This window comes from Mesoplodon bidens (assembly GCF_964165515.1).
Source record: "Mesoplodon bidens genome assembly, chromosome: 10".
Lineage (NCBI taxonomy): Eukaryota > Metazoa > Chordata > Mammalia > Artiodactyla > Ziphiidae > Mesoplodon > Mesoplodon bidens.
Window position 1 is genome coordinate 40,978,731 of NC_138172.1, and position 21,148 is coordinate 40,999,878.

At 39.9% G+C, this 21,148-nt stretch overlaps 1 protein-coding gene across 4 annotated transcripts in view; it reads left to right on the forward strand.

The window, feature by feature from the left end:
• Positions 1–11,964: 11,964 nt before the first annotated feature.
• Positions 11,965–21,148, forward strand: part of SETD2 (SET domain containing 2, histone lysine methyltransferase) — a 120,358-nt gene continuing 111,174 nt past the window's right edge. For all 4 annotated transcript variants that reach the window (XR_014016893.1, XR_014016894.1, XM_081246579.1 and 1 more), the window contains exon 1: positions 11,965–12,215. Coding sequence is in view for 2 of the 4 variants with exons in the window: in XM_081246579.1 (XP_081102705.1) it covers positions 12,145–12,215 (71 nt within the window). In the remaining 2 variants the exon portion in view is untranslated. The remainder of the gene's footprint in view (positions 12,216–21,148) is intronic.

A 21,148-nucleotide genomic window follows, 5' to 3' on the forward strand; every position in this document is an offset into this window, starting at 1 on the left:
ATACATTACTTATCACAGTCTACTGTTTTTAATATTCTACCAGTTCAAATAAAGTATAGAAAACTAACCTCTCTTTAAGTCCCTTTACCCTCCCCTATTTATAATTTTCTTAAATATTTCTTCTATATACAGTGCAAACCAAATCAGACAATGTTATATATATATATATATATATATATATATATATATATATATATATTGTTTCAACTGTCAAACATAATTTAGAAAACTTGAGTGCAGGAAGTCTGTTGTATTTACTAATATTTTTGCTCTTTCTATTGTGCTTTCATTCTTCCTGATAGTCTGTTTCCATCTTTCATCATTTCCTTTATATTTGAAGAATATTCTTTAGCAATTTTTATAGCAGATTTAGTGGTGACAATTCTTAGTTTTTCTAAGTTTTCTGTAGTTTCCTTTCATTCCTGAAGGATAATTTCACCATATGTAGAATGGAATTGACAGTTCTGTTCTTTCGGCAATTGAAAAATATTGTGCCACTTCCCTCTGACCACCATGGTTTTGATGAGAAATCTGCCATCCAAAAAATGTTCCCTATAGATGGTATTTCTCTTTCATTGCTTTCAGAAGTTTAAATATGATGTACCTTGGTATAGATTTCTTTGGGTCTATTCTGTCTATTCAACTTCTTGAATCTGTAGGTTTATGATTTTGACAAATTTGGAAATTTTCAGCCATCATATCTTTGAATACTTTTCAGCTCTACTCTCTTTCTCAGTTTTTCTGAGACTCTTGATTACACAAATGTAGATCTTCTGTTATAGTTCCACTGGTCCCTGAGGACCAGTTCATTTTTTTTTTTTCGTCAGTCTGCTATCTCTTTGTGGTTCAGACTGAATAGTTTTTGTTGTTGTTTTTGTTTTTGTTTTTTTGGTCCTATCTTCAAGTTCACTGGTTATTTCCTCTATCTTCTCCATTCTGCTGTTGAGCTCATCCATTTAGTTTAAAATTTCCATTTGGTTCTTCTTTATATCTTCTATATTTTTGCTGAGACTTTCTATTTATTTCTTTCAAGTGTGTTCATAATTGCTTGTTGAAGCATTTTTATGACAATTGCTTTAGAATCTCTGTCAGATAGTTCTGACATCTGATTTATCTTGGTGTCAGCATCTTTTAATTGAGGTATAGTTGATTTATAATGTTGATTTCTGCTGTACAGCAAAGTGATTTAGTTATACATATATACATTCTTTATTATATTCTTTCCATTTTGGTTTCTCTCAGGATACTGAATATAGTTCCTTGTGCTATACAGTAGGACCTTGTTGTTTATCCACTCTATATGTAATAGTTTGCATCTGCTAACTCCAAACTCCCAGTCCATCCCTTCCCCCACCCCTGTCCCCCTTGGCAACCACAAGTCTGTTCTCTATGTCTGTGAGTCTTTGTTTCATAGGTAGGTTCATTTGTGTCATATATTAGATTCCACATGTAAGTGATATACAATATTTGTCTTTCTCTTTCTGGTGTCAGCATCTTTTAAAATTGTATTTTGTCATTCAATTAGAAATTTTCCTGGTTCTTGGTGTATGATCAATGCTTTTATTTTTAATTTTTTCAATATTCTAGGCTTTAAAAAAAATTATTTTGGCTGCGCTGGGTCTTCGTTGCTGTGCCCGGCTTTCTCTAATTGCGGCGATCAGGGGCTACTCTTCATTGTGGTGCGTGGGCTTCTCATTGCGGTGGCTTCTCTTCTTGTGGAGCGTTAGCTCTAGGAACGAGGGCTTCAGTAGTTGTGGCCCATGGGCTGAGTAGTTGTGGCTCACAGGCTTTAGAGCACAGGTTCAGTAGTTGTGGTGCACGGGCCTCGTTGCTCCTCAGCATGTAGGGTCTTCCCGGACCCGGGGTCGAACCCATGTCCCCTGCACTGGCAGGTGGATTCTTAACCACTGTGCTACCAGGAAAGTCCCAATGAATGATTTTTTTAAAATGGTATCCTGGACATTTAGAGCATTATAAGACTCTGGATCTTGTGTAAACCTTCTATTTTAGAAGGATCACTCTGACACTAGGCCAGATGGAATGGAGTGCCACCTCCTGACTGCCAGGTGGGGGTGAAATTTCAGGTTTCCCATTTCTCCTTCTTTCATACCCCAGAGGGGAGTGGTGCCTTGTTCCTGTTGGATGGAAGTGCAGATTTCTGGCCTCCCACTATGCCGGACAACTGATAACTGGTACAAGGATAAATCTGAAAAGTAACTGAGAGTGGGAAGCAATATTTCTTTTGAATTTCTTTGTTCATTCATTTAAACGCTTTCTTTTCATGGCCTCCATGAGACCACACTCTCCTGTTTGTTGTTAACTTCACCTCTGTCCCTTGGCTGGCTTATCATTCTTTGACCTGTAAGCACTAAGTTCTCAATGCTCAATCCTGAGCACTGTCCTTTTATCTGCTTTTTTCTCTAGCTGTACTTTTTCCCTAGGAAATCTTATGCAGTCCTATAGCTTTAAATATCAGTTGTATATTGAGGACTCCAAAATTTGTATTTCCTTATGAGAAATCCTCTAAATTCATGACTGGCATTTTGAACTACTCACTTGACATCTCCATTTGAAATTTATCAGCATTCTTTGCCTTAATATGTTCAAAGCATAATTATTAATTCCGTAACCCCTAAGCTATTTCTCCCAGTCTCGTGTCCACCAGTCATCCAGTTGTTGAGGTAAAAAATTTAGGATTCATCTTTGATTTCTTTCTCTCATACCCCACATCCAAAACATCAGCAATAGTATCAGACTAGTCTGTACTTTTTTGCACCTTTCTCATTTTTTGGATATACTTACACAAGCATTTACATTAATATGCATGTCTTGGTTTAAAGAAATAAGACTCCAAATACTTTTTTAAATTGACACCCCTATAATTCAGTAGATACATACTTTGTTCTTCTAATTTCTTAATGGAGCTCTAAATATATACAAACATCTGTAGATCAATATTTATTTACTGGGGTGTGGTGGTAGTAATTTTTCCTTATTTTTTCTCTCACTTCCTCCCCTTCAACTCCCAACTCAATATAACTTGACTAAATGACATATAGTTAAAGATAAGCTCATATCTTTTATCACACTCACAAAATCAAATAAATATATTCATGTATATATACACATTTTTATTATGCCTAAAAATCTTGCTTTTCCTATTCAACAAACCCACAAACCTCATGAAAATTCCTCTAGAACACCAAGCATGGTGAAAATTCTTTTCAATGACAATATAATATTCCTTGGTATGGATATTCTATGAAGTAGAAGTTCAGAAATAGAATTTGCTGTGTCAAAGGATGCACACAAAGTTTTTATTAAATAGTAAATAGATACAAATATTAATCATGCATAGGGTAGACAAAATAATAAAATATCTATGTACTTACCACCTAGTTTAAGAAATAGAACTTTACCTTTTCTCTGAACCTTCTGGGTGCCTCCATGTGATCCTTTTACCCCTTTAGAAAAAAAATTATCCTGAATTCTTTACTTTTCCCTTTCCTTCTTGAATTCTGCCATTTTTCTTCCTTTTTTTTCCCCTATGGGTCAGGTCCTGTGCAGGGACCCCAGATCTCTGATTCCAGTGGGTGATCCCCCTTGCCAGCCTGCCCGCTTGAGCTCTGTGGCCCTCAAATCCTGGAGTGGATGAATCCTGGCAGGAGTGGGAGAGCCCAGCTCTCATGAGCAGCCCAGCCCCAAGTTCTGCCATGTTTAACTCCCTGTACAATCTGTTGTTTAATTTTGACTTGTAAAACTTCATATAAAGGAAAAATATATTCATTTATTCCTTTTTTTTTTTTTTTTTTTTTGCAGTACGCAGGCCTCTTACTGTTGTGGCCTCTCCCGTTGTGGAGCACAGGCTCCGGACGCGCAGGCTTCGGACGTGCAGGCTCAGCAGCCATGGCTCACAGGCCCAGCCGCTCTGCGGAATGTGGGATCTTCCCAGACTGGGGCACAAACTAGTGTCCCCTGCATCAGCAGGCGGACTCTCAACCACTGTGCCACCAGGGAAGCCCCATTTATTCCTTTTTATCCTGCTTGTTATGTTCCTGAGACTTAACCATTTTGATAGGTGTAGCTATATTAACATCAGACAAAACAGAAATAAACAAAGCTCACTAAATAATGATAAAAAGTTCAGGGCCCTAGAACTTTGGAATTCTAAACATATATGCACCTAATTACCAATCCTTAAAATAAGAAAAGCAAAATTTGACAAATTACAAGGAAAAATGGATATATTTACCACTATAGTGGAGATTTTAAAACACCTCAAAATAATGGATAGATCTTACAGACAAGAATCAGAAGATACGAGCAACATAATTAAGATTGAATTAACACACATTTTGTGTTGCACTATACAATTAGAGCATTCATATCCTTCTAATGCACATGTGGAATATTTATGAAAATTGACCACGTATAAGTTCAGGTAGTAATTCTCAACAAATTTCAAATGATTGATGTTATATAGGCCACATTCTATGAGCACTATGCAATTAAGTTAGAAGAAATTACTAACTAGGGGGGAAAAACACTTCTGAAGTTTCAAAAGGAGACTTGTAAATAACTCCGTGGTTATTTAGTTCTAATAACATTGGTTATTTAGTTCTAATAACTAATTAGAACTAAAGATCAATGAAATAACTAAATAACAAAATTGTATAATACAGCTAAAGTAATAACAGGGAAATTAAGAAATTTAAATGCTTATGTTACAGGGGGAAAAAAGACAAAATTAACAAATTATGTCAAACTTAAGAACTAAAAAAGTAAAATAGTAAAGATGAAAATACAAAATAAAAGATATACAGTAGAGAAGGTGCACAAAGCCAAGAATTGGTTCTTCTAAAAGACTGTTGACCAATTTCTGGCAAATTGGGGAAAAAATATACAAATAATGAGAAGTGGGACAAAACTGTGGAAATTGCAGAGACTATAAAATTAACTGAAAAAGTGAACAAGTTGATGCCAATAAATTTGAAAACTTCGTTCAACTTGGACAACTTTCTAAGATAATATAAATTAGCAAACTGACTAATGAGAAATAGAAAACCTATTTGGTCCTAGAACCATTAAAAAATGAATTATCGGTCAATTTTCCTTCAAAAAAGAAAGGCAGGGAGGAAAGGATAGACAGACGGATGAACATACAGACCCAGACAGGCAAGGATAGGATGAGAAAGAAAAATTATAAGCTATTCTCATTCTTAAATAAAGATGCAATGATCCCGAACAAAACACCATTAAAGCAAATCCAGCAATTTGTTTACAAGGTAAAAATCATGACCAAGTTGAGTTTGTTTCAGGAATGAAAGTTTGGGTTGAATATTGCAAGTGTAGTTCATGTAATCCACCATATTAACAAGTTATGATGGTGTGGTAGGCAGAATAATAGCTCCCCAAAGATGTCCACTCCCTATTCCCTGGAACCTGTGAATATATTACCTTAAGTGGCAGGGACTTCCACGTGATTGAATTACAGACCTTGTAGTGGGGAGATTATCCTGGATTACCTGGGCTCAATCTAATCACAAATTCTTAAAAATGGAAGAAGACAAAAAGAGTTGAACACAGAGACAAGGACAAGGATTTAATATGCCTGTTGCTAGCTTTGAAAATGGAAGAAAGGGGCCATAAGCCAAGGAATGTGGCAGCCTCTACAAGATGGGAATGACCCTTACTCATTTTATAGCCAGCAAGAAAGTGGGACTATGGTCCTACAACTTAAGGAACTGAATTCTGCCAACAATCCAGAGGAGCAGGAAACAGATTTTCCTGTTGTTCTGCGCGGTCTTCTCATTGTCGTGGCTTCTCTTGTTGCAGTGCACGGGCTTTAGGCACTTGGGCTTCAGTAGTTGTGACTTGTGGGCTCTAGAGTGCAGGCTCAGCAGTTGTGGCACATGGACTTAGTTGCTCCACGGCATGTGGGATCTTCCCAGACCAGGACTCGAACCCGCGTTCCCTGCATTGGCAGGCGGATTCTTAACCACTGCGCCACCAGGGAAGCCCTAGCCTGACATCTTTTTCTATTTACATCTTTCTGTGTTTTGTTTTTGGTTTTATGTTTCACTATTTCTTTCTTTTTTCTACATATCTTGCTTTTTTTAAAAAAATTGATTTTCTCTCTCCATTAATTTGGAAATGATACACTCTTTTAGTAGTTACCTAAGACATTTTAACTTGTACACTTAAAAGAGTAAAGCTTAAAGTTAATCAGTATGTTTACCCTCTTCCCAAACAGTACAAGGACCTTGGAAAACTTCATATCCAATCACCACCCCACCCATCCCACTTCCAAATTATGACTTTGTTATCCAGGATATTAGTTCTATCTTGCTTTACTTTATTAACCACACAAATTATGTATTATTATTACTTTCTATGGTAAATATTTTTTAGTTTTAACCACTTATTTACCAATTTCTTTGCTCACGATTCTTTCTTATATCAGGGATTATGTTCTATTGGTGACAAACTCCAGATTTTCTGCCTGAAGATGTCTTGAATCGGATAACCAAGTTCAAATCCTGGCTTTACCACTTCTTAGTCATGTGACTTAACCTTTGGGATTTTTGGTTTATTTTTTAAAGCAGAGATAATCTTGAGCAGTTTGATCCTCTGCTGCAAGAGAAGAAGCTCAGGAGATGAGTTCTCTGAAAGGGTGCCAAGATTCAAAACAAAACAGGACAAAAACAAACAAACACTATAATCATTTCCCTGAGTGCTTGATTATCTTGTAGGGAAGACAAGATTAACACATATTGCAAAAAAAATTACCTAATAACGATATTCCTGTATACTTGAGGGCTAAAGTTTGTGGTTCTTTTTTTAAAATTAATTAATTTAATTTATTAATTTAATTAATTTATTTATTTAGGCTGTGTGGGGTCTGCTGCTGCACATGGGCTTTCTCTATTTGCAGCGAGCGGGGGCTACTCTTCTTGCAGTGCGCAGGCAAGACTCATTGCAGTGGCTTCTCTTGTTGCGAAGCACAGGGTCTAGGCGCACGGGCTTCAGTAGTTGTGGCTCGCAGGCTCTAGAGCACAGGCGCACGGGCTTAGTTGCTCCATGGCATGGGGGATCTTCCCGAAGCAGGGATCAAACCCGTGTCTCCTGCATTGGCAGGCGGATTCTTAACCACTGCACCACTAGGGTAGTCCCTGTGGTTCTTTTACGTCAGTACTTTCAAGCTCAGAGACATGGTTGGCTTGTAGGAACTTATGAAGGAGACTTATAGAAGCCTGTTAACTGCACAACAATCTAGTCCCGATAGAAAAATTCAAAGTGAACATTTTAAGAGCTTCTAAAAGAAAAAAAAAAGTAAAAAAAGTAGCAAAGTAATAAAACAAACTTAAAGAGTTGGGAAGATAGACTTATGTAATGCAAGTCAGTTAACAAAGCAGTATGAAACAGAAAAGATAACTATAGAGTATAATACTATATATATAGGAAGGTTCTTGGCTTGATACAAATAATACATGTAATAGGGCTCAATGTAGGTCTTGTATTGTTTTCTATATTCTTAACTTGTGTTGAAATGTGCTAATTAAACATGAATAAAAATCAACTGTAATTACACCTCCCCAAGGAAGGTATTCCAGAGCCAAAGAGTGTGAAAGATTTGTGTAGAACAGTTAAAATAACCATTATTTTAAATGATGCTTTTTTTGGTATACTGACTAAATCTAAAATAACTTTCAATTCTGTTGAGTCTCATGTAGCTACATAAATTTATAAGGTATCTAATTTTTTACTGTATAGCTATTAGTTTACATGTGCTAGGTACTTTCTCAGACATTATCCCATTTCATGGTCCCCAAATGCTGAGATGTTGGTTATATATATTTCTGTCCTACAGAAGAGTAAATACACATTTAAACCACTTGATCCAAGTCTTTCATTTGTAGAGTAACATACTTTATATTTTGAAAAACACCTTGTTCATTATATTTTTAATTAATGGAAAAGAATTAGTTTCAGTTACAACAGAATGACATATTGATCTATTAAAACTAAGCAGTAAATCAGCATTAAAAAACTGTATATAACAGCTTATAGACACCCACATCACGTTTCTATTCTAATGCTAGGATGTACCTGTTTGTAATCATGACATAATGGTTAATGTGCAACTACAGTAACAGCCAATTTTGGTTTCCTAGAGACCAAATAAAGAAAAATACATTTTTGGAATATGTAAAACAATTCCTCTATTCAAAAGAACACTGGACTAGAAAATAACAAACTGATGACAGGAACATTAACATCAGGGAATAGATTCAAGATAATATTTAAATAATCAAGGAAATTAATTAGGTGTCTCACAAACTGTTGTGATCTTCATAAACCTTGTACTGGCAAGCTTCAACTTTCAAACATTTTATCTTGATATAACCCAGCCTTCTGTATATCATTCATGTATACTCCCAAACTGCCTCTCTGATATTAAATTCAACCTTTTATACATGGGCAGACCATTATTAACCATAGGCTATGGCCATTAAGAATGGGCCTAATTCTGCCAACGTGAGGGTGTTTGTGGGAGCACATGGGTAGAGATACGGTTTCCCACATTGCCCTGCTCACATTGTCCTGCTCACGCTGCCCACATTGACTTTGTTGCCACTGTCAACCCTGTCCCCTCTTGGCAAAGCCAGGAACCTTGGGGAGTTGCAGGACTGAAGGCCTGGGGCGTGCATGCCCTTCCCACGTTGGCATTTCTTGAGGAATACAGTCTTCTGACAATCCTTAGGTCAGCGAAGGATTTGGTGGGGGAAGAATGGGACAGGAAGAGGCAAGGGTAAGTAGGTAGGGGCAGCTTCCCCACTCAGCCCCAGCTGTAGGTTTCGAGGGGTAACAACCTTTTCTCTCTCTCTCTCCTAAAGCCTTAGCCAGGTTCCCATTTGAAGCCAGCAGAGCTCTGACTTGGGCACACTGAAAAGAGGCACCACCCAGTGGTACCTCAGACTACCTCAGTGTCTTGATTTTATTGCTTCTGTGTTTTATCAGTCCTAAGAACTGTCTTGTCAACATATGACCTGAAAAATTTTGTTTACACATAGTATTTTTGAAGAATGTGCTCAAGCAATCAACTGGTGCTCTCTCCTCCACCTCAATTATATTTTTTCTTTTCCCATCCAGGTAACAGGAGCATAACTGTGGGCAATATCTGATGTTTGGCCTTCCATTTCCCCTAAGGCAAGAGATGCCCTAGTCAACTTTGTTTCAGGGTTATGGCTACTGGCTATGTTTGGGTCCCCCTGAGATGGGGGTGCTCTGGGCCTACAGCAGTAGTAATGGCAGGAGCAATTATGAAAATTTCTATGGTTTTAGCACTCTAAGAATAGAATGCCTTTTATAATATGTTTTACTTTAAGACTTCTGACATTTTTCCTTCAAACATATTTGTAAAAGGTTTTATGTAAGAAAGTAGGAGATAGTCAATTATAGGCTAAAGACCAAATTATCACACAGCTTTGATCAAGAGGTCAGGCCCAAGTATGTGTTCCAAGGATGCCTTCTCTTTGAATTTAAAATACGTGTACAGAGAACTCCTAGTACAGAGATAGATGAGGCCATTAAATGGTACTCAATCTTCCAACAATCTTGCCTGTAAAAACTCGGTTCATTTATTTACGTTTGGGGCTTAGTATTTCCCACTGAATCCCATAGTTTGGCCTGCTTATTGCATTGGGTTCTAACCAGACTAATGCTATCTTAAGACCAGGTATTATGAAGACCAGCTGCACCTCCTGCAAGAGAACTATTTACTTTGTTATTTAGGAAACAGGAAACTTGTAACTGACTGCTTTTTTCTCATTCACCTCAGTTTAGGTCCTTATCACCTCATACTTAAATTATTTTAGCCACCTCCACCTATAATTAAAGTAGCCCTTTCCTGTCTGTCCAATGTCAAGTGGCTCCCAATGGCCTATGTGGCATCTAAGGCACAGGGCTCCAATCTATTCTTTCAAAGCCTAAAACATAACACTTACTCAATGACAGGTATTGTGCAAGGATGTTTTATACAATTTAGTTCAATAATCACAACACTCTGTGCAATGGATAATACCTCTATTTTACAGATGAGGCACTGGAAGCATGAAAAGTAACCATGCCTAATGTCACAAAGTTAGAAAGTGGTGGGCTGGTATACAATGCCTTGTAGCGCTTAACCACTGTACTATAACTTCTGAGTGAGTGCTTGATATTTATTGAAGGTTTAAGGCTTTACAAATATTATCTCATTGGATCCTTACAACAGTGAGGTCCTGTCCACATTAATATTCTCATCTTACAATGAGAAAAAGCAGATAAATTAGGTAATATTCATAGTTTGTAAAGAAGTGGCCATGGGAGAGTTGAACCAAGGGAGTGAGACAAGCTCTGGACCTGCATGACATGCCTAAAAACCAACAAAAAAGCCAAAATAATCCCCACGTGAGAAACAATGATGATAAAGTACTAACAGACAGTGACAACATACATATATGTGTGTTTACACACACACACACACGATATAAAAGAGTTAGTAAAGGATGTCTAGTCTCTTACACTGTCGGTTGCTAAAACGGAATAACATAGACTGGGTGGCTATAAACTACAGAAATTTATTTCTCACAGTTTTGGAGGCTGAAAGTTGGAGATCAGGGTGCCAGAACGGCTGAGTTCTGGTGAGGACCTTCTTCTGGGTTGCACACTGCTTTCTCCTTGTATCCTCAGGCAGACAAGGAGAGAACTCAACGGACTTTTATAAGGACACTAATTCCATTATTCATGCAGGCTCCACTCTCATGACCTAATCACCTCCCAAACGTCCCACCTTCTAATACTATTATCTTGGGGGACAGAATTTCACATATAAATTTGTGGGGTGGAGTACACATTCAGTCCATAACACATACCTCCATCCAATTGTTTGCTGGTAAAATCCGATTCAAAATTACAGTGGAAAAAAAAAACTACAAAAAATCTGATCTTATGACCCTCCCTTAGAGTTTAGCTAATGGCTTTATGTATTCTTGTTTCTCCTTCCAAAAATAACAGACACACAGCCATTTCAAGTTATCCTACTTCATCTTACCATGTCATTTTTGCAGGAAAGTGATTAATAACCTTTTCTTAAAAGACATTTCCTCCAAGGCCTTTAAGAACCACGCAGAAGACGGGATCCGCAGCTCCCAGATGCTGGGGTGGGGGCAGAATACGTACAGCTCCAGGTGGAGGTGTGGGTGGTGGAACGCAGCCCGGCGACAGGCGGACGGGGACCAGCCGACGGCGCCCAGCCGACCCAGCGGGTGCGGGAGGTAGGAAGGGGCGTCCCCAGAGCTCGGCTTTAGGGCGAATCCCCAGCCTAGCTCCGCTTCCGTACTTGCTGAGGGGACGAGATGAAGAGGCAACAGGGAGAAAAAGGAAGGAAAAATAAAGGAGAGACGGGGGAGAGGCACGGGAGAAGCGGCGACCGCCTTACCTCAGAGCCCGCAGGCCCGGGGGAGGGGCCCTCGGCGCCGCTGCGGACTCCGGCGCTCCGGGAGGGCAGGTCTTCGAGAGCGGCGGAGCAGGCAGGCTAGTGTCCCGGCGGGCTCGGGCTGTTTCCCCGTCGTCGCCGGCAAACAACCCCGGGGCGCGCCGGGTCACGCCTCAGCGCGCCGCCGCCACAGCGGGCCCGAGGGAGGGTTCGCGGCGCAGCGGCTCTCGGCCCGGGGCGGGCCAACGGCGCTCAGGCCTGGAGCTTATTGTTCCAGGAAGTCGCTGGCGAAGTCGGGCCGGGTCCGCGGGCTGCGCGCAGCCCCTCCCGCTCCCCCCGCTCCTCCCGCTCCGGCCTGAGTACAACCCGCAGCTGCCCGCGCGCCGACTGGCGGCGGACTCGCGGCGGGTGCGTGTCTCTTTAAGGGGCCGGGCCTGTGCTGCAGAGGGGAGGGCGTGGTTAGCGTCGCTCCCGGTGTGAGTGTGTGGGGGAGAGAGCGGCGGGCGGGCGCCGGAGGGAGGGAGCGAGCGAGCGAGCAAGCGACGCGGGCCGCCCCTGCCGCCGCCGCCGCCGCCGCGGTCGGACCAGCGGCCTCCTCCCCTCCCCTCCCTCCCGTCGCCCTGCCGCGGGGAGGGGGCTCGCGTCGCCGTCTCTAGCCGCTCCCGATGAAGCAGCTGCCGCCGCAGCCGCCTCCGAAGATGGGGGATTTCTACGACCCCGAGCACCCGACTCCTGAGTAAGTATCAGCTCAGCGCCTTCCCGCTGCCCTCGGCCGCCTCAGCGCAAGCCGAGGGTGGCGCGTCCTGACGGGTTGTGGCGCGGGGAGTAACGGGCCTGCGGTGGACTCGCGCAGGCGGCGTGGGGAGCAGGCCAGCGCCGCCGCCACCGGCCCCTTGTCCGGGCCGCCGGGGACCGGCAGTTGGGCCCGGCGTTGGCGCCGCTACTCGCGTCGCAGCGGCGGTTGGGCCGGGCCGGTGGGGGAGGGGCGGCGCGGCCTCTGCCGCCACCGCCGCGTCTTCACCGACCCGGCCGGCCCGAGGCTCGGCGGTCTCCTCCGGCTCCTCGCGGCCTGCGCGGACCGCGCTACAGACGAAGGGGCCGAGTCGGAGGAGCAGCCGGTGCCATACTCGGCGAGAGGGCACCGGCGAGGGTAGGCCGCGAATCCCCGGGCTCGGGTGAAAGCCTGGCCCGTCGCCTGGCCTACCGGCGACGGCGGCTCCGACCGGAAGGGCCTAGCGTGCGTCTCTCGGCCCAAGGCGGCCGAGGGCCCCGCGCTGCGCTCTCGGTTTTGATTTTTTTTCTCCTGGAACTCGATCCTGGCCTGGTAGTGCTTCCGGCTTTATATTCTGCACCTTTGGCATTTCGGTTTTGTAATGGTGGCGAGGTTTGAGTGGCCCCAATGTTGAGGTGACACCGGGTTGGTTTTTCCGCCCGAAGGTGAAAGCATCCGCAGGGGCATACGTTCTGTACTAGATTATGAGATTTGCACACTTTCGGACACTCTACTTCCTTGGTAGCAGCAACCTCTTACCCTGAACGGATGACTTTCTACTCCTTTTGAAGACTTTGTTAAAAAGCAAGAATCGTTTGAGGATTCTCTAAACAGACAGTATTCTAGAAAACCGAAATATCGTTTTGCCCAACGGTATGTTTTCAGCCTAGGACATTTTTACTTTTCTGTTGTGGGTTGTGTCTGCTGCTGTATCTGATATCTCAAGAGAGCTTCCACTCCAGAGCCTGGATTCACTTCTTTCTCTGCATCCTCACAAGACTATTGTTTTAAAAAGCTATCCTTAAACTCCATTTGCTGGTGTTGGTTGAAGTCTAGACCTACGAATGTGACTCATTTCAAACTTAACAGTTGATAGGGATTTCAAATGAAATTCACTTTTATGACCAGAATGATTCCAAGAGATAACGTTCTTTTGACACATTTTACCTTAGTTTTGGTGTGGCTCTTTATAGGCTTTTGGTTTGAGACTTGGAAAACCTCCAAAAAAAAATTCTGTATCATGATCCGATAAACGCTTGTTGAGCACTTGTCCTGTCTAAAATAACATGCTAGCTCCTAAATGGGCTAAGTGGCTGCTTTCAGTTCCTTTTACCAGGTTGTTTGGTGAAGTCCCGAAGCTTTAAGTATCACATTCTTACAGTTCTTGGGGGAAAACATAATTTTTCATACTACGTGGGAAAATGGACTCAGAAGTGCATCTCTGATAGATGTGAATGTGGGGAGGAATCAAGAATGTTTTATTTTTTTTATATAAGGGCTTGGAGTTTTTATTTTCACTGCTTTTTGGCAGTGGAGATTTCTAATTTCTAGCAGTGGCTAAGTGCTAAAATACACGTGTGTGTGTGTGTGTGTTAACCTACTTGGAGTATGTAAAGAATTATAAAATGTTTTATTTCATAATACTCTAAGAATTGAAAGGGGTCTTGATAGGAGGCATCCTAAACGATATCCCCTGTTTTACAGATGCCGGAATTGAAGCCTAGATAAGTGAAGTGACAGCAAATCCTATGAGGTAGTGTATGTATAAACTAGTTAGGGTTCGTAATATTGGAGAGAGAAAAGCGGTATAGTGGAGGGTTAAAGAACTTGGATTTCAGAGTCAGGCAGACCTGTGTTTGAACACTCGTTGAACCTTGAGTAAGTGGTTTGATCTCTCCAAGTTTGAGTTTTCTCATCTTTGAAATAGGTGTCATAATGGAAGCAACTTCATAGGGCTTTTGGGAGAATCAAATGAGAATAACATGGAAAGCAGTTGGCCCAGAGCATGGCACGGGTAAGTGCTTCTAGCTGGGGTCATCAAGGAACACTTAAGAGGATTTTAAGTCAAGCATGAAAAGATTAGGTGGGCTAGAGAGGTGGTGCCATGGCTGGGGGGCAGGAATGACCAAGTGACCTCTTTAGACTTAAGATAGTTTGAAATGCTTCTTAGACACATGAAGGAATGAAGCATGAAACTTAAACTCAGTTTGATTGAAGTAACAGTTGGAACCTGATGTTCTGTGTTTGCCTTCTACCAAGTATTTAATCAGACACAGCTGTAAGACCTGGCTTTTCCTGTGGCATATAGGGTTGTGTTTCAGGTGAAAGTGGCTGTAATCACCTGAGTATCTGTGTTAGGTGTCTGCTGTTGGGCAGGCCCCAGGCCAGGTGTTGAGGGCACTACAAATTAGATCCAGTCAGAGTCTTCAAGGTATTCTGCTAATGAGAGACACAGGCAAGTACTTTACAATGATAGAAGTGCTGTTTTTTTAATAGGTGCATGTTTACTTTGTGCCAAACATAGGCGTACTAGAGGTGAGTGGTGTACGAAACAATTTTGCTTGTGTGGGCACCCCTCCTAGTGCGGGGTGATAAACAATAAATAATAATGGAATGTTCAAAGTTAAGTGCTTTGGAAAATGGAGCACGGTAAGGGGGTTCAGAATTTCTGGGGTAGATGTTGAAATTTAAAATAAGGTGAACTGAGCCTTCTTGAGAGTGATATTTAGGCAAAGACTTAAAAGGGAGGAAGTTAGCCTCGTTAACATTTGGGGAAAAAGCTTTCCAAGTAGAGGGAATAGTTTGTTCCAAGGTGCTGAGGCCGACCTAGTGAGTTCTGCTCAGTATGGCTAGAATGGAATGAACAAAAAAGTAATAGTACATTATGTTGGGGTGGGGTACAGATTTCACAGGGCTTGGTAGAGGCTTTATAAGGACTTTGCCTGGAGTTTTCAACCAAGGAGTGACATGATACGCTTTCAGCTCCTAAAGGATCACTCAGTTTGTAGGGGGGGAACAACAGTAGAGGCAGGGAGACTTATAATTGTAAGGAAGCTAGAAATCTAGCAAGGAGATGCTGGTGACTTGTATCAGGGCGGTAACAGGAGATAGAAATGGTTGAATTCTGGATATATTTTGAAGATCAAACCAGTACGATTTGTTGATAGATCAGATGTGGCATGTAAGAGAGGAGTCAAGGATGATTCCAAGAGTTTTGGTCTGAGAAGTGAGAAAGATGGGGTTGCCATCAACTAAGATAGGGATGACCGTGAGAAGAACAGGTTTGGGGAATAGATTAGGAGTTCAGTTTTAGACGTGGTAAGTTTGAGATGCCTGTTACACATTCTGGTTGAATTGATATCCAAGTCTGGAATTTAGGGGAAGGGTCTGGACTAGAGATAAACTTTGTAGTCATCAACTTAAGTAGTATTCAGAGCCACAAGACTGGATGAGATCACCAAGAGATCCAATGTAGAAAGAGAGAAGGACCCAGGATTGGTCCTTTTTTAAACTGCAGTGTTAAGAAGATTGATATAGTGGGCAGTGTTAACATGGATGGCATCCATAAACTTAGGGGGAAAATTACCTCTTCACTAACCTCTAACTAGAAGTTAGCATTCCTTTTAATTATTAATGTAAACAGCAAACTACAGTACTATTAACAGTACCTGTGATTTTACTACTAGTACAAATCACAGATATTATATTGTGATTATTGTAGATATCTCAAGATATTATTTATGTTCATCATTACATAGAAATTACAGTAAATAGGAGATCCACCACTAGATTGTTGAGAAGCATATATATACTACTATATCATACATTTGAGTTTTTTGTCCCCAAGGTAATTGGTCTCCTTTGTTTATTTCATATATTTAAAAAGCTGAGAAGGAATTTGCAGGCTTCATCAGATTGCAGAATGGTCCAAGGCACAAAAAATGTTAAACCCTTGAGCTCTGGATCCTAATTCCTGGTTTAGAATCTCACCTCTTTTACTTAATAGCATTATGAACCTGGGCAAATTTTGTAATGACTCTGTGCCTTAGTGTCCTTATATGTAAAGTCAGGATCATAACAGTATTTTCTACAAAGGGTTTTATGAGGATTTAAGAATTAGGACAGTGTTAACTCTTTTATTATTAGTATTGGATGGAAAGATGCAGCTAGAAAGAACAGTACTTTACAAGGCACCATGATATGAAAAGCATGGTGAATTTGGCAAAAATAAAGTTTATTAACTGGGAAAAAATACTTCAGCATGTCAAATAAAATATAAAGCAGTGAGGATAGTCGCGTTCTCATAAAATTCTCATAACTCATCTAAGTTACAGTGGGGATAGAGATGCCATAGGAAGCCAACTGAAAGAATAACGTGGTCACCAGATTCCACATATGGTCTGGACCTTTAGTAGCTTTGCAGCCAGTACATAATTCAGTTCTTGTTATTTTATAAGAGAGAAATAGCTTTGTAGTGATTGAGGTATGTTCTACAGGCCAGGGTACAGTCTTCGGTAGGTACATGGGAGGCCAAAATATTACTTGGAGGCTTTCCTGATGATCACAGAAAGCCTGGTGGAACTATCCTAGTACTTAGGATAGAGTATACCTCTCCAAAATTCATGTCCCTATTTGCTCTAGCCTTATCTAGATTTCAGGCCCACCATTCTTCTACTGACACACTATGTCTTTAGAAGGGTATCAAGCAACTGTTGATACAGTTGTGTTTTCCTAAGAAATGTTCAAACTGCCAAGACATAACTATCAATCATACTTTTCTAGTGTTAGTGGGACTTTTGTGTTTCAAATCTTCTCTGCCACTTTTCACTGTAGTGATTAATTGATTTAATCTATTCCCCTTTAAATTGAAATGCATTATGATTTACTCTTTAACAGATATTTATAATAATTTTTCTTAACCCTGATATTTAGTGTTCTATGAGCATTGTCAGTTTTTTCAGAGAAGCTATAATAGTCATATGCTAGAATCAAAAGTTGACTAGCTTCATCATTTCTGTTAATTTTTCCAGGATACTATAGAGCACCTTATTTTGTAATGCATTAAGGGCTATTATTGTAAGACCCTGAGAGACATTTCATATTAGAAACTGAAACATTTACACCTAGTGTAACTGAAAGTCAGGTTTAGAATTCTTCCTTTCCCTTTCTGAGAGAGATCCACTCTCTAGGGGGAAGGAATCTTTTATTTTGAAAAAAAATTCAAACTTGCAGGGAAGTTTTAAGAATAGTATAGTGAACTCCCGTATTTTCTCCTAGATTGACCAGTAGTTGAAATTTCACCACATTTGCTTTATCTTTCTATATAAAAACACATATACCTGTGTTTGTTTATTTTTGGCTGAACCATTTGAGAGTAAGGTGTAGGCACCATCACCCTTCACTGCTGAATAGTTCATAGTATTACCTAAGAATAAGCATTCTCTTAGATAACCAACATGCAGTGATTAAATTCAGGCAATTTAACATTTATAATATTACACCTGATATATGTTCATATTTAAAGTGTGCCTGTTATCCCAATAGTGTCCTCTTTTTTCAGTCTGGGATTACACATTGGATTTAATTGTCATGTCTCTTAGTCTTCTTTATTTTGAGGATAGAGCTTTAAATTCAAGGTTTGAAGGTACTTTACTACTATTATCTCTTTGTACTAACCATCAGTGTGATATTTTGAAAACAATAACAATGTCTGGTAATAGTTTTGAAATGGTTTCTTTTTTTATTTTTATTTATTTATTTTTTTGGCCATGCCGAACGGCATGCTGGATCTTATTTCCCTGACCAGGGTTCGAACCTGTGCCCCCTGCATGGAAGCGCAGAGTCTTAACCACTGGACCACCAGGGAAGCCCTGAAATGGTTTCTTTTTTTAATTACCAAAACAATAAATGCTTATTGTGAAAGGGTAAGATAATACAGATGTTTATAGAGGAAAAAGTAAAAATCCACCTTTAGCATATCTTTCTGGCTCCATCTCTTCAAATCCCACATCCAAGAGGTAACCACTACTGGCAATTTAGTGTATACCTTTCCAGACCTTTTGTTTTTGTCTACTACACATATTATATCATCTACATACTTGCATTTACGTGTAAGATATGCTTATCTTTTTTTAACAGGGAATATTCTATACTGTGGATGTACTATGTTAAGTTGCTTTGTTTTCTTACCATGTTGAGGGGTTTTAAAGGGCCTTAGGATATGTGCTGTGTGGCAAGTGTCTCCTTCCAAGTGTATCTGGTAGTTTATGATGGTGTTTTGCGATTCTCTCTAGAGTTTGATTCCTATATTTCTCTCTTTTCTTTTTTAAAATTTTATTTTTTTGTCCATGCTTATTTCTGTTTGTCCTGTCTGGTGCTGATGGATTAAATAGCTTTTATTCCTGCCCTTTGATTAGTTGGTTGCTTATTTTAAAAACTCAAGGTATTGAAGTATAGTCTATTGAAAATGGTTGATTTGAAGCTAGCCAACAAACTAGCCAAATGAAAATTCAATAGGTTTATTTTTTTTTTCATAATGGGAATTATATTTGGAAGTGTACTTTCATGGATTCAAATGAGAGGCAATTTTTGTCATTCTTGGTTACCATACACTAATCAGGTGTTGTATTTGAGTCCCTTAGCTTTAGAATTAATGTATAATGTCCTTTATGTTTAATTTGGTAGTTTTTTTTTTTTCTTAATCAAGCTCAATGGTTGCTTCAATATCTTTTCCAACTGAGCAAAATACTTTGGTCATTTAGATGGAGGTTTAAAGTTGGTGTGAATTCCTAAAGATGCTTTTTATTTTAGAATGCCTTTTCTGTCCGGTGCTAACATCTCACAAGTGAAAATATCCTTAAAATGGTGCGGGTATTGATAGGAATTTGATCGTGCTGGCAGGCTGCTACCAGGTCTGCTTACTGGGAGCACAGCTGTGAGCTTGTTAAGAACCTGGAGCAAGTGGTGGTTTCTGACTGTAGCTCTTCCTGCTGCCCGCTTTTTGCCAAGTACAGTTAGACTCTCTTTGGGGAGGGCTGTATAGTAATCACCAACATTTGCTTCATGATTAGCTCTTTGGAGACTCATGGACTAACTTGTATTTTGAGTCTTTTGTGTGATATTTTGCTTCTTGGTGGATAGTTGTTAATTACATAGGCTCTACTTTAGTAGGCGGAGGGTGCCATGTTTAAGATTTTTATGAATTTTGTATGAATGTAAATTAGAGCTAACATTTTTCATAAATTGTATAGATGGATGCAAAAACCTTTTTTTGGAAGTCCATTTTTCTGAACCTGAGCACACACACAGACTTTCTAAAATTGCCTGGTTAAATATATAACTCTTCCATAATTTCTCAATTCTAGTATCTATATCAACTCTAAAACATAAGCTACACATTTTATGGTACTGCTTCTGTGCTGAAAATTTAGTTAAGGATTATCTATAGTAAACAGTTGAATTTTGTTGAGGTACAATAAAATATTTTGTTAGAAATATGTGAAAATGTACTACTAAAGTTTTCCTCAAGGTCACCATCATAGGTATCTTATTTAAGCTTAAGTTTACTGTATCCATTAAAAAATTAAATCTGTTATGGGTGTATTATTATTTAGGAAACCAATTGTATAAATTATGAGAAATATAGTATGGAGTTTTCTTGGCAGATTAACAGCAGTTTGATGAATTAATGTTAATAACTAAATAGTAACAAATTGAAACAGTGGTAGTTGAGTATAAAACAGGTATTTCCCCAGTTATAGAATGCTCACGTGTATTATAGAGAGACAGTGAGACTACCAAAAAATACTTGGTGCTCACCTTTCTTTGACTCCTTTTCTTTATTACTAGAGAAGATAATGATAGTGTCAGAGGATATGAAATTGGAGCAGGAGTTGGAACCTATGATAGGACATGTTTTTCAGCTGTGCATATGCTAGCTGCAAAATTTGTTAGCTATGTGCTTTTGTGAAATGTACTCATTGCTTAAGTATTTTAATTTTTTTCCATATAAGTATTTTAAAAGATGTATTTGTATACATGTGTATTTTTATAATTCTCCAACTTTTAAGGTACTTTGGGTGGTTACTAATACACAGCATCAAGAAAGACTAACATTTCATTGGAGCCTGTCTGTCTTAGCATTCATCCATTCTCTTGCATGATCTAGACTTGTTGGTTCTGTTGCTAGGACCTAAGGGATTTTGTAGTCCTATGTACCAGAAAATCCAAGGACCGTGATGAATATGTTTTAGAGACTTATTCTTTTAAATGGAGGAATCCCAGTGACTAGCAGCTGGGAACATAGTAGTATGTGCTTAGTATTGATAAATGTTTGAGTTGACCTGATTCTTCATAACTATCATTATTCTATTTTCCTCATAGAGTGAATAGCAGCATTAATAATAACTGACATTGAAAGACCATCTTAAATAACTATTAGATTAGGAGAGAGGAGGTCAGGGTACTGAGTGGTACGTGTTGAGCTGATGAGAGTGATTGGTGCTCAAGACACTTTTTAGTCTTCTTCTGTTGATCCTGGTGGAGACAAACTAATGAAAATTAGAGATCTCATGGTGGTGGTCTGAGAGAGATTATGACAGCTGCCTTTGGTGGGACAGTGTAGTGTGCTTTGTTACATCCCCCGCACACCCCCCCCCGCCCCAGTCTTTTTAGTTGTTTTATACTTGTGTGTTTTCCGGAATGGATAACCTATTTAAGCTAGGCCTGTGTGCTTTACTCTTGTTTCTCTTTTATTCAGATCCTTCAGCTCAGTAGTTTCATTTATCTCTTTATGAATATTAGGAGCCAAAAGGAAGTGAGGAAGCTACAAATGCAGTGATAAATCAAGGGGTGTTTTTGGATATACCATAAAGCTGTGACATTGAAAAATGGTAGAA